Source organism: Rhinichthys klamathensis, unplaced genomic scaffold (genome assembly GCF_029890125.1).
Source record: "Rhinichthys klamathensis goyatoka isolate OS25496 unplaced genomic scaffold, OSU_Roscu_1.1 h1tg000161l_1, whole genome shotgun sequence".
Taxonomy (NCBI): domain Eukaryota; kingdom Metazoa; phylum Chordata; class Actinopteri; order Cypriniformes; family Leuciscidae; genus Rhinichthys; species Rhinichthys klamathensis.
Genome location: NW_026606695.1, coordinates 282,016 through 296,576, shown reverse-complemented (window position 1 = coordinate 296,576; position 14,561 = coordinate 282,016). Strand labels below are relative to the sequence as shown.

Here is a 14,561-nt window from a genome sequence, read left to right as displayed (position 1 = left end):
TTTGTTTTTACTCCTCATCCGGCAGAACGTTTTGCACAGAACTTTAATAGTTAATGTTGTTATTTTATTACCAATCAAATGATAGTGTATTTTTTAAGGATGTGGACTCAAAATCAAATTAGATTAAAAAAATATATAAAACAAATAAACTGCTTAAGGATTTTCATAGGTACTTACAAATAAGACATAAAATGGAAAATATTATAAGGGAATATAAAGACAAGGAAAACAATATTCTCACAATGTTTATTTCAATTTATAAAACGGGGGACATGACTAAAATAATTACAAAATTGTACAAAAGTCTACAAGACAGAAAATTAGAAAATACCCAATACATTAACAATAAATGGGAAATGGAAGGAAATTTGGAAATCCTAGAGGAAGATTGGGCAAATATACTTAAATCACAGTGGAAGACGACACATTCCTCAACCTGGAGAGAATTTGGCTGGAAAAATGTCACTAGATTTTTCCTCACTCCTGAGCAGAAGAGATATCAAAGCAAAAATGCAATCTGCTGGAGAATGTGCGGTTCGAATGAAGCCAATCATAGCCATATATTCTGGGAATGCTCTAAAGTTCAAAAATATTGGCAAGAAATCCATAAGAGTTTAGAGAGAGTATATTCATGGAACCCTTACCCATACAATCTTTTTTAGAAAAGAAGGGAAATCTTAAGAATTAATGAATAAGAGATACGAAGGATATGAGGAATGAAAGAAGTAATGATAGGAATAAAAATAAAAATAAATACCCATATTGGGAATGAGAGTACCTCTGGATTAAAATGCATCATCCTCAAGTGTTTTCTTTTGTATATAGTTAATACTTTTTTTTTTTAAACGGATCGGATCTGGTACCCAAACTACAGGCAGAGTAATAAACATATAACTATATAGCTTACTGAATTTACAAAAAAAGCTGTAATATTGGGTTGGCTGACATTGCCTTGCAACATACTTTATTGTTACTATTGATGACTTTTATGTCCCTTTTTTTCTTTTTCTTATAATTTTGGATGTAATATCTGTTTCACAAAATATGTTTTGCTGTTTTTTATTTATTTATTTGTTTTATTTATTTATTTTTAGCCAATATACCCAATTGTTGAATGCCTTGACTAAGATTCCAGGTACCATCCAAATGTAAGGAAATGTTATAATTAATTACTGTAATAAAAACTTAAAGAAAAAAAGAAAAGAAAAGAAAAAATTAAAGAAATAAACTGCTTAGGAGAAACATGACTATTGAATAAATGACAAATAACCAATAAACAAGAATAAAGACACATTTTCATATATTTATTTTAGTGCTGTCAAAAACAAATCGATTATTTGTGATTAATCACATCAAACATAGAAGTTTGTAAATATATTATATGCGTGTGTGTGTGTGTGTATAAATATATATATATATAAATATAAATATATATATATATATATATATACGCGTTTGTGTGTACGGTACCGTACTATACTAAATTTACCGTATTAAATTTTCTAAGACATTACTATTTTTAATGTTGCCATTTTTGTTATAACATTACTATTATTAGTTATTTCTGTATTTTTGATCAAATAAATGCAAGCTTGTTGAGCATAAAGGGACTTAAATTAAATTAGTACATTAAAAAACATCTATATTTGATGCGATTAATCGCTTTGACAGCACTAATGTTGTTATACATTATACAAGATGCACTTAAAAAAAAAATCAATGAGTTTAGTAATCTGCATTGTGAACTCACGGTTGGGCTCCAATCTCTCGTAGATGGTAGAACAGTTGAGGAAGATGAGTCTGCAGTAACCTCTCAAACTGCAAGCACAGAGACACTATACCCTAACAAACACACATACACATACAGCTGAGCTCAGACACAACCATCATCCTAAGCAAACCGATCAATCGTGTTACGTCACACACAGATACTTACAGACGGATGTGAGGAGATCGAGTGTAATCTGAAGAAATAGCGAATATACATCTCCCTAAACACACTGTACAGCTTAGATGGCTCATTATATAAGAAACACAGAGGGGCAACTGCAACACAGGATGCAGATGCTTGCTTAGAAAACAGATTTTGCAATTTGAGGCTATGTGCTTTATTCTTCATACTCACCGTACATCGAGAAGCCATGAAATGGGATGACACCTACGGTACAGAGATGTCCTATTCTGTTATACTGATTACCGTTATTACAAAATTGTTGTATAATACTGCCAAACTAATAAATTATCTAATAAATGCACTGGTGCCGGTTTCAGAGAATTCAACAAATGAACCAATACATGGTGCATGCTGGGATATGCTATTATTGAAATACTTGTAGAAGCTTTTTTCTCACCATTTGGGGGGTAAACCACAGCACACTGCTCTGAGCCAGACTTGCCTGAGAAAGAGACAACTTTATAGACTGAATAGAAACTAAGGAAGATATCAATCAGAACTTTGCAGCAAAGATAAACATTCAAAGACATTACTTTGGACGCAAGATTTAGGAGGCGAAGCGCTGTTGTAGTTGAAATGCTCAAGGACTGCAGTGTCTCGAGAAAAACACAGCAAGACCTGTGGAGAAAAACAGTCGACAAATAATTGGCGACACAAACAGATAAGGATTACTATTGCAAAACACACTTTGTATCTTTGGTAAATTGCTTATTTCCTGGTTCAGTTACATTTGAAGTGCCACTTTAGGGTTTCAGCCTGCTGAGGTCAAGCATGTTCTTTCTCTTTTATTACTTTTCTCATAATGGAAATGCAATTTGTTTTAAAAACATCAAACCTTTAAAAATCAGCAGACTTTTATCTGCTTGGTTTGAAAGTATCTCGGTGTGGTTTGAAGGGACTTCTGTGTGAACTGTGCTTCATACATCACTACACTATTGACAATATACAATTTACCTTTCGTTAGCCTACATTTCCCTAATGTGACAGCACCTTTAGAGTTTGAATATCTGTTCTCTCTTGCATATCAACACTTGAATATCAACACTCCCAATTGCTACTATTGGATTGAATAGTAATTATGAACCCTTTCACCTTATTTTTTCCCAAAATTCACCTCTCTAACAAAAACATGACCACCCTGTGTCTGAACGACCCAGAGATTTCACACTAAACCAATATTTACAAGCAGCCTGGCTCCTTTATCACCTCACACCTGCAACTCATATTACCGTTCCATAGTGAAGACACAATGTACTCCTGTGAAGCCCAAACACTGGCCATATCTTTTGTATATTTCAGCAAAAATTAGGAACGAAGCACATTGATGGTTGTCCAAAGGATACCAGCTAATGAAACAAGTGAACAGCAACTTTGAAAATCTCTCTTAAATCTCATCTTATTTTAAGATGTCTGTGTGACAGTGCAATTATACAATTAAGTCCTAAGTAATAGTAATTAACTACATGTACTTAGTACTTATATTCCATATATACTATATACATTATATACTATGATATCTAAAAAAGGGTATCTCAGCGCGTTTTACTATTTTATGGGAAAAAATAAACCAGCAAATTAAACTTGAATATGATTTTGTGGTGAAAGTGAATATCAAGCAGTGGACATTTTTTAATGCTCCTATAATAAGAAATGACTTATCCATTCCCTATGAATAGAGAGGACTATCTGTGAGACTACACAACCCAGTCATATCTGTATCTATCCAGATATTGGTATTTGAAGTGAAAGAACATTGGTTTGCATGAGTAACTTTCTCACAATAGTTTAGTCTACAGTGAAACGTGTACAAAGACCTCTATCAATGTCATGTCCAAAAGAACTTGGGAAACTGTTTTACTTCTTTGATTATCAGAGCTTGTTTATGATTCACAGAGAAAAATTCTCATAAGTGATTGAAAGTTTGCATTGTGAGTGTGTTACACTGACAGTGACATGCATTCACCCACCTGATATAAATAGTCCTCAAACACAAAGTAGTAATCGTCATTACTTGCAGTGAGCTTCACATCCTGAGGAGAAAAAGCAGGCATTTTATCCAGAAACGGGTACACTAGGTGTGGTAAAATTGTACAGTTTTTAATATGTAATACACTGCAGACAAAAAACTACAATCCTCTTGCCATTATATCTGTTTATCACTTAGGGCCGAGACACACCAAAACAGCGGTTGGCCGTCAGGCAGTCATTTAGCATCTCTCAGGCTAGTTTTGCGGTGTGTTTCGCACTACGGCTTTAATCGGACCTGCATTGGCTTTAGTCCGGTCGATTGAGCATGTTGAATTCGCCTTTGGCTAAGCCCCGCCCCCCTTAGTTACTGTTGCTACGTCCGACAAACAAACTTCATCTAGGCTCTGGTATCAACATGGCTTATGCTGTGACAGCTCTTCCTGCTGAAATTGTATCAAACTCTTATAAAGCAGCAAATAAAGTGTCCGATAGAAGTAGGCAAAATGGGCTGCAATACGTTCGAAAGCATACGTTCATGACATACAGGTGAAACGCAAGGAACAACAAGGCATCCAAATAGAGGCAAAAGCATACCGGTCACAGTCAAAAAATGAACCACCGCATATCCTACTAATTGAGACGGAGGCTGGGACTGACAATATCAAGGAGCAACACTGTTCATGCAAAGCTGGGTAGGTCTCTATTCACTTCTATAATCGTTATTACAAAGCAAACGGACTACGCGAGCATAACGTTGTATTTATTAGCAGCGTGAGCTACACTTGTCAGGATTTGACTTCGGTTTTGGGAAGGGAAAAAAACGCACACCCCCCTCCAACCTCTCTGGGAAACGCGTATCTGTGTTACAAATGCACAACGTTTATCCATATTTTTGATAAAACTACGACGGTAACAGCCTGCCGAGACCAAAAATATGAGACGCCTGTGTTAAAGGTAATGGAGCGCTGTGAAAAAGTGTTGGGCAAAAAGTGGGACACTTGAAAATCTCACTTGAGTCCGACACTTTTTCACAGCGCTCCATTACCTTTAACACAGGCGTCTCATATTTTTGGTCTCGGCAGGCTGTTACCATCGTAGTTTTATCAAAAATATGGATAAACGTTGTGCATTTGTAACACAGATACGCGTTTCCCAGAGAGGTTGGAGGGGGGTGTGCGTTTTTTTCCCTTCCCAAAACCGAAGTCAAATCCTGACAAGTGTAGCTCACGCTGCTAATAAATACAACGTTATGCTCGCGTAGTCCGTTTGCTTTGTAATAACGATTATAGAAGTGAATAGAGACCTACCCAGCTCTGTGGGAGCTCGTTCTTGGCTGCGCTGTGATTGGTCAATCTACATTCTAGGGTGTGGCTTAGCCAAAGGTGAATTGGCGTCGGGCCGTTGGGAAAAGACAAAGAGATCATTCTGATTGGCTGTTCAGCTTTGAAAACCAGCGCACAAGAAGAAAAACAGTTATTATCATCATCTCTATTTGCAGTATGTTCAAAAGCCACTTTTTGCCCAGACGCAGCTGACGTGAGCCGACATCACCATCGGCTTTCATTGCCGCTAGATCTTTGGCTTCGGTGTGGTATGTACTGGCCTTAAAGGATTAGTTGACTTCAAAATGAAAATGCTGTCATAATTTACTCACCCTCAAGTTGTTTCTAACCTGTATGAATTTCTTTCTTCTGCTGAACACAAAGGAAGATATTTTGAAGAATGACGGTAACCACACAGTTGATGGACCCCATTGACTTCATTGGTATTTTTTTTTCCTACTCTGGAAGTCAATGGGACCATCAACTGTTTGGTTACCGACATTCTTCAAAATATCTTCCTTTGTGTTCCGCAGAAGAAAGACATTCATACAGGTTTGAAACAACTTCAAGGTTCCAGACTGCGACCAAATTGGTCGCATATGCGACCATTTTTTGAGAATGTGCGAGTTAAAATGTTAAGTGGTCGCATTTGTGCGAGTGGACGCTTGAGCAACAGAACGCCGTTGTATCAGCTGCTGCAGTCCGTAAATTATGTTCAAAATGAACGAGTAGGCTACATCATGAATCCATTTTCCAAATCGTGTTTTTGACTTATTCTGAATCACTACGGTACGCCTATAATAAGTGTTTATATTCGGACTATTTTATCCCGGGTTCGTCTCCGCTGCGGAGTAGCCCAGTGCCTGCGTGACTCGCCATAGACATTAACGGAGAGAAGTTCCGTCTACAATGTTCTTCCGCAAGACACGTGCAGTTTATTTATTGACGAACGTAGACGTCACGCGCATTGCACACTGATGGTGAAACGCGCCAATTACGAATTCACGAATTAAGGCAAATAAAAATGATAAAAATGGTCTCACGAAACACAGAGCCCCTTCCTCCTACGTCTTTTCAGCGGTTATATTTTCCTCTGTTGAGCGATTACTCTCATAATTATTATAAAATGCAGAAGGTAATTGGAGTGTGAGATTTCTGCTTTTTGTTACAACTATAAACTTTGATAACGAAAAATCTGTATCAGTTTATTATAATAGCTACTCTAATCTTTTAAAATGTATGTTTAATGATTTTTAAAAGATAGAAAGATGATGATAGATAGATAGATAGATAGATAGATAGATAGATAGATAGATAGATAGATAGATAGATAGATAGATAGATAGATAGATAGATAGATAGATAGATAGATAGATAGATAGATAGATAGATAGAATATGATTCAAATGTAAATAGATAGATTGTATATAATTCAAATGTAAAATGCTTAAAATTACAGATTAAAATTACTGTCCAAAATCCATGAAAATCCTGAAATTTGGCAATGATAATTAATATATTACAGGTATTTCTGCTGCAACCCAGAAAGCCTTTGCTAGCCTTGGTCCATTAAAACCACTATTCATCAGCATGCATTGATTAATCCCATGGCATGTAGCAAAAAAAAAAAAAAAGGTGCGACCAAATCATATGCTGGTGCGACCAACTGAGAAAGTTGGTAGCACCAGTGCAACCAGTGGAAAAGTTAGTCTGGAGCCCTGACTTGAGGGCGAGTAAATGATGACCGAATTTTCATTTTGAAGTTAACTTTTCCTTTAAAGCACATATGGAAAACTTGATCTTGGAAGAAATGAGTCTTTCAGAACTGTTACTCTATTTGGTCAAAACCTATTCGAGGAAATTTCAAGAGAATAAATGGAGCATGCAAAACCATTTCTATCAAATAAACTGCATTGTAAATGTACCTTATATATTAGGTTGTCCACAAGCAGGCCGTGATTTATGACTCTGGCCTTCAGCTGTTCATAATGTGTTATGACCTGTTTAATGAAATAAAAACAAAAGAACTGACAAAGTGAATTTATCTCAGTCAGTTGAATTAGATTAACTAATACATAATGGACAAAGAAGCACCTATACAGAGATCAAACTACCCCAAGTCATTACAGCTAAATTAATTATACTAACCAATTAACTAATTAAATTGCTATTGTAAGCAGCATATTAATAGGATCGCTTTCAATCACTCAATCATGTTATGCTCTCAGTGGGACCCTCCAGCAGAAAATGTCTGGCTCAAAAATTAAATGTCACAATAATACATGGCAGTAAAAAAAAAAAAAAAAAAAATGTATCAAGGAATGATCCCATGCAATATATAACAAGGTATACGATAGGGTTTGGTGATAATTTAATGTATTAAATTATCACCAAACCCTAGATAATAAATTAGATAATAAATTATAATAAATGATAAAAAACCAAAGATAATAAATTATTTAATGTATTATCTAACAAAATTCTTGACCTTGGCCGTTGGTCTGTGCACAGATGCATGATGTATGCGTTTGTGAAACACTATTAGCGCCGCAGTTCACTCAGTCTAGTTTAGAAAAAGCACAGAAGTTGTGAGAAATCAAGATCAACAAAAACAAGACATGTAATAGAAATACAATATCCATTTACTTTCTTCACTTTTTTTGCATATTTTTTAAAAAGCTTGATGCTGATAGCAGATGCAGTATTCACTGCCATTATATGGATAAGCGCGAGCGGGACATTTTTTTTCCAATTCCCTGTGGTTCTTAAAAGAAAGAAGGGCATTCTACATTAGTACAACACCAGGGTGGGTAAATTATGACTTAATTTTCATTTTAGGGTGAACTATCCCTTTAAAGGGATTAGGGATGTCCCGATCCGATCACGCGATCGGAAATCGGGCCCGATCACGTGGTTTCAGACTCGATCGGAATCGGACGTTACCTCCCGATCAGGACTCGGATATATGTAAATTAGGGGTGTAACGGTATTCGTAATAATTGAACCATTTCGGTACGAGGCTTCCGGTTCGGTACGCATACAAACCGAACGATTCCTAGAACCATTTTTCCTGCAGACAAAATCCGCGCTGGCGCGACCACCACATCGCTGCGCAACATCAAATGGCAAACGTAATGAAAGCGGAACGAAACTGCGCTACTCATTGTGCTTAACGGACCATTATCAGTTCGGACCAGCAACATCTGTGCAGCGCGAGATCAAGCGACACTGCGCTAAGAGATCCAGTGAAGAAAACATTTGAATTCGCCACTGATGTATAATAACATCGCTGCGAGATCTAGTGAGAAGCATTCACATTTCTCCGTTATTAACCGTAGATCTCTATTAGATCAAACAGCGCTGACGTGGGAACCAGGCAGGAGAAACATTGTGCCGTGAATGAACATGGATTTAATGTTGCACTTCAAAACTCAAATATTATATAAATATATATTTAAATGTTATTTTTAATGTGATTAACCAAAACATTATTTGTTCATCCTTCAAAGATTACCCCCATTTATAAACCTGAAAGTTTCAAGATGTAGGAAAACTCAAACTTATTTAAAAATAGTTTTTCTTTTAATAAATAGGAAATTTCTCCGGCATTTCTTTCTTTTTGCTGTATCGTATCGAACCGCAAATTTTGTGAACTGTTACACCCCTAATGTATATATATATATATTCTCATTATTTTTTTATACACTTTTAAAACATTTTTATTTTTTGTTTACATGCCTGCCGGGTATTTTAAGTTGAGGTGCTATTTGTTTTTATATTAGACTTTTTCTATATTTACTGTTGCACTAAAGTCCAAAAGTGAAGATTTTATGTTATTTATTACTTGATTGTTCAAGCTACCTCACAGAAGTGCTCTGTTTGTTAACAGAGTTGTTAAATGTTAAAATAAGGTGAATTAAATAAAAAATACTGTTTTTTCTCTCTTCTTTATTCTTTTTTTTATGTATTATATAAGTATCGGATCGGGACTCGGTATCGGTAGATACTCAAAATCAAATGACTCGGACTCGGACTCGAGGGCAAAAAAACCTGATCGGGACATCCCTAAAAGGGATAGTTCACTTTGAAATAAATTTTTGATATGTTTTAGCTTACCTCAAGGGCATCCAAGATGTAGGTGTCTTTGTTTCCGCAGTAGTTTCAATTTTGATATTTTTAGGTCAAACCGTTCTTGTCTGCAGGTCTATGGTCACCACCTCAAAGAGCATGCACAGAGAAGTCCAAATTAAACATGATTTAATGACTCGTAAATGTAAGTACACATTGATGGCCTAAGACACGAAACGAGCGGTTTGTGTGAGAAAACGAACAGTATTTATATCGTTTTTACCTCTTGTAACGCACAGACCGAAGCGCCCGCGCCCTCAGATCACTTGGACGTGGCTGTGGTTACAAGAGGTAAAAACGATATAAATACTGTTCGTTTTCTCACACAAACCGCTCGTTTCGTGTCTTAGGCCATCAATGTGTACTTACATTTACGAGTCATTAAATCATGTTTAATTTGGACTTCTCTGTGCATGCTCTTTGAGGTGGTGACCATAGACCTGCATTATATGACTGACAGACAAGAACGGTTTGACCTAAAAATATCAAAATTGAAACTTCTGCGGAAACAAAGACACCTACATCTTGGATGCCCTTGAGGTAAGCTAAAACATATCAAAAATTCATTTCAAAGTGAACTATCCCTTTAAGACAGCCTCCAATCATGAGTCTTTCTTAAAGCCCATTCCCCTCCTGAAACCCAGAGGGACAGGAGAATTTTCTCCCATTTTGCTGTGAGGATAGGCATGACAGCTGGTCACTGTCATCCAGACAGCGGCTTTTATCAGCAGTTACATAATTGTTCCACCTGAAACATTTAAACTCTTGTGATTTCCCCTCTTCCCCTCTGTCATTCCACCGGCTCCTGTCCTGCCCACATCTACAGCACTAGCTCAAAAGAGTGAGGGATTACTCTACTTGTTTAAATTGTGTCGCCCCACGCCGGGTGTTTGTCTTCGCATTAACACATAGAGAAAGAACATTCTCCAGATGCCGTTTCACTGCTTTAATGGAGGCCCAAGGACTAATCAGCCAGCTGAGAGACATTGCTTCACGTCTGAAAATGGCAGCTATTAGATGCCCAGGGTGAAAAATCACAGGGGGTACCTGATCTGTCATTTCTGCCCCACAAGAGGCTCAAAGCTAATTGTATTATTGAGAAGGATGATGTTATTTAAAACTGCTTGGTCTGGACCACAGTACAATTTTAGGACTTTTTTTTTACATTTTGAAAGACATTAGGCTGTTATAAGTGTGCGCAGGAATAAGGAAATTATACGTCCTTAATAGAGGCTGTCAAACCACCTAATCAAGCAGACTCAAATATGATTTACAAGTATACACCAGAGAAAATCACTTCCACACCAACAAAACATACTACATTCTGATGTCAAGCTGACTTGAATTCGTCCCAAAAGCTTTACTGTGAAAGCATGTTCACCTCTTATTTTTAACTTCTGTTAACCTTAAAAAAAAAAAAAAAAAAACTTTTCTCTGAAACTGTTATTTGCACCGCATAGAACGTTTCAGTCAAGAATGCTTCTGATAAGTACAAATAAATACCCATTAAATGTCAGTTCTGGCACATGTTCACAACAACTGCCATAAATGTCAGTTGAGATATACACAAACAGTTTAATTTGTTTAAATGTACATAAATATTTATGGTAGGTTTATATATGGTTGAGGACCTGTGACTGATTTTGTGTGTATAAAAAGAGAGAGAGAAATATAAATACACTACCGTTCAAAACTTTGGGGTCTGTAAGATTTAAGTTTTTTTTTTTATGTTTTTGAGCCTTTTATGTTTACCGAGGCTGCATTTATTCGATTAAAATACAGTAAAAACTGTAATATTGTGAAATATTATTACAATGTAAAATAGCTGCTTTCTATTCTAATATATTTTAAAATATATTGTCATTCTAATTTGCTGCTCAAGAAACATGTCTTATTATTATCAATGTTGAAAACCCTTCCCCCTTTCTAAAATGACCTTGATGGGCACAAAAAAGGCATTCTGAAATTCAGTCAGTACCTCAGGATCATCGGTAGTATTCAGGACGAGAGTCCATAGCTGGGCCCTGAGACCCGTGGGACAGCCCTGCCTGCTGTACTGCTGCGCCGCTGCACTGTCTTGCTCACTCACCACTACAGAAATGCAGAAAAACAGGAGAAGAAGCCGCATATGTTTTAGTAAACACATCTTAAGAGGCTCTTGTAGTATCCAAAGCGAATCCATATACTTTGGCCTTTCAGAGAGAGACACTCTGTGGATGCGTCCAAAACCTAAAGCAGCTGCCTTGCTGCCTAGTCTGTCAATAACTAAACAGGCAGTATTTTGTAAATGAAGGAACATCTTAAGAAAATTCATAACATTAAAGTGAGCTTTAGAGAAAACCAAGAAAGTATTAAGTAATTTACATTACCGTTGCAAATAGTTTTGGGGAGGGTTTTAAAGGTTTTTTTAAAATAAATATTTGTATGATTTTGAAGCGTCTAATGCTCACCAAGACTGCATTTATTTGATCAAAAATACAGTAAAACAGTAATATTGTGCAATATTATTACAACTTAAAATGAAAGCATTTTATTTCAATATATTTTGAAAATGTAATTTATTTAAAATTATGGCCAAGCTGTATTTTCAGAATCATTACTCCAGTCTTCAGTGTCACATGATCCTTCAGAAAACATTCTAATATTCTGATTTGGTGCTCAAGAAACGTTTCTTATTATTATCAATCTTGAAAACAGTTGTCCTGCTTAATATTTTTGTGGAAACATGATGCATTTCTTCAGGATTTTGTTGATGAACAAAGTTCAAAAGAACAGAATATTTTGAAATAGAAATCTTTGGTAACATTATTAATGTATTTACTGGCATTTTTTATTAATTTAATGCATTCTCGCTGAATATAAGTATTAACATCTTTATTTGTTTTTCTAAAAAGCTAGTGTAAATATTTTTTCTCACTATAAATGGGATCATAATTTCATAAAACTTGCAGTGGAAGATGCTCTATGCTGCTTTCAAATTCTGATCATTATTTGAGGGGAAATGGAATGGCAAATATTAAACAAATATTCCCCACAAGACAAGAGTGATAAAGCGGTTTTAAACAAGCATTCGTGTCATGATAACGGCAAAAAGAGTTTATTTTTACCTTTTTTTCCAATGAGAATGTGCTCACTCTCAAACAAATCTGTGTTAAAACAGCAGAGAGATAGTGAAAGATAGAAAAGAAGTAATAGTGCAAACAGACCATACAACACAGATATTTACAAATAAGTAGTGAGCCTCTTTAGTAGCCTTAAATACAATATAGTAAATACAGAATTTAGAGGGTAGGAACATATTACACAGGGTGTATAAAGTAGGTGAATCTTCTGTTGAGTTGACAAGTTAGTAGGAAAAAACAAGAGGAACATCAACTACAACTATTTGGACCAGTGCGGAAGGACTTTGGGACCTGGCGGGAGTGGAGCTCAGCCCACGTAATATTCCATTATTTCATAATCATGTTGTGGATGGAATGAGTAAATAAATACCTGGGGGAACATGAGTGTGATCATCTATACCAAGCTGCCCATAAGTAAGACCCAGTTCTGGATATGTTTCCCTCTGCAACACAGAGAAATAATGGGCCACAATTATCAAAAAGGACAAAGTGGGTTAAGTTTATGATAATTCATCTATTCAAATTCTTGAAAAGGAATTTGTTTCACATAAACCACTTCTAATGCATGCCATCTGGGTGTGATGATACACTTATCTCACGAGACGAAACGATACACAATATTTGGTTCACGAGAACGAGATGAGATGATGTATAAACACCATTTTTAAGAAATCTTCAATGATGAAATATATGACTGGAAAAAATTGTCTTTTATTCGACTGAAAGTCTCAAAATGCAAAACAATGCAGGTGCATTTTTAATTTTTTTAACTAATCTAATGCTGTCGGTAATTATTATTTTGGTAATCGAGTAATTGCTGGTTATTTTGACGATTAATAGTGTAATCTGATCATTTTTGTGGTAATAAAAATAGACCTATTAAATACCTTTATGATAGAAATGCTACACCCACTGTAATTTCTTGAACAAGAACAAACTCAGCGAGAGTTTAAACATTTATTTTGAAATCGCGATGAACAACAATTTGCATATTTAGAAACATATTGATGTATTCTGCTGTGTTGGCCTAGGTTTATAAATGATTTACGTTACAAATCTGGTGAAATGGCGCATGTTGCTTTGCAAGACGAACATGATAATCGCGCTAAACTCACAGCATATGCAGAGATGGTGTTACAGTTTAAGAAGCGCTAAACGCATGTAAATGATAACAACGCAATACTTCGCAATGAAACAAAGCGTGTCAGACTTTATATGTGTTCTCGAATGCACGTTATTGGAAACCCCCCCCAAAAAACAGCAAGGTTTTGCCACAAACTCAACTCCGTCATGCTGATATCGCGTCACGTTTTAATATCGTGCACAGTGAGCACCAAGATAGTTTTCCACAATCATTTCAATTTCTCTAGAACTCTTGATTACTGTAATTTGTTTATAGAAATGGTTTCAGATGATTATCAGCAGTTGCAATACAAATTGTTTGTGACTTGACATGAAAATAGAAGGAAGTCAAAGACTCACCATTTGAGGAATGTCACGGACGTTGAGGGAAACCTGGATTAAACCCCAGTTGCTTCTTACTGTTAGATCTTCACTGCGATCATTATTCAGATTTCTTAAACCAATCAGCACCTACAAGACAACAAGTATTACGTTCCATATTACCTAAATAAGAATACTTATAGCAAAAAGTGCAAGACAAATGCTAAAACCTTTGATAACATTTTCTACAAACCCCTTCTTATCCCAATTTAATATGCCAACTATAAAATAAACCATTCATCAAGTGGTTCTGTGGTGCTATCAAAACAACCTCTCAGTCAATTCTCACTCAGAGTAATTTAACCGAACATTTCCTGAGGGAATCCAATCAGCTGCTTCATATCCAACCCAATCTTTCTCATTTGGACCGGATGTTTGAAAATAAACTGATTAGATTATGTAAACGAGACCCACCTCAATGAAGTCTTTGGGTGCGTAGACAGGCCTGAATTTGCTTAGGTCTGCAATTAAATAAAGAATACAGAGATCTGAGTGCTTCCAAACTTGTATGTAATGGCCTACCAATTAGTGTAATTGAAAACAAGAGCGCAACAGAATATGGTT

At 36.0% G+C, this 14,561-nt stretch overlaps 1 protein-coding gene across 1 annotated transcript in view; it reads right to left on the bottom strand.

Moving 5' to 3' along the window:
* tbc1d19 (TBC1 domain family, member 19) overlaps positions 1 to 14,561 on the bottom strand; it is a 28,854-nt gene that overhangs the window by 6,007 nt on the left and 8,286 nt on the right. The window contains exons 7-18 of the mRNA XM_056258920.1: positions 14,412 to 14,458; positions 13,977 to 14,087; positions 12,865 to 12,937; positions 12,480 to 12,518; positions 11,351 to 11,463; positions 7,170 to 7,244; positions 3,922 to 3,984; positions 2,488 to 2,572; positions 2,352 to 2,396; positions 2,126 to 2,158; positions 1,937 to 2,046; positions 1,751 to 1,842 (exon numbers count right to left, since the gene is read on the bottom strand). Coding sequence (XP_056114895.1) covers positions 1,751 to 1,842; positions 1,937 to 2,046; positions 2,126 to 2,158; positions 2,352 to 2,396; positions 2,488 to 2,572; positions 3,922 to 3,984; positions 7,170 to 7,244; positions 11,351 to 11,463; positions 12,480 to 12,518; positions 12,865 to 12,937; positions 13,977 to 14,087; positions 14,412 to 14,458 — 886 coding nt within the window. The remainder of the gene's footprint in view (positions 1 to 1,750; positions 1,843 to 1,936; positions 2,047 to 2,125; positions 2,159 to 2,351; positions 2,397 to 2,487; positions 2,573 to 3,921; positions 3,985 to 7,169; positions 7,245 to 11,350; positions 11,464 to 12,479; positions 12,519 to 12,864; positions 12,938 to 13,976; positions 14,088 to 14,411; positions 14,459 to 14,561) is intronic.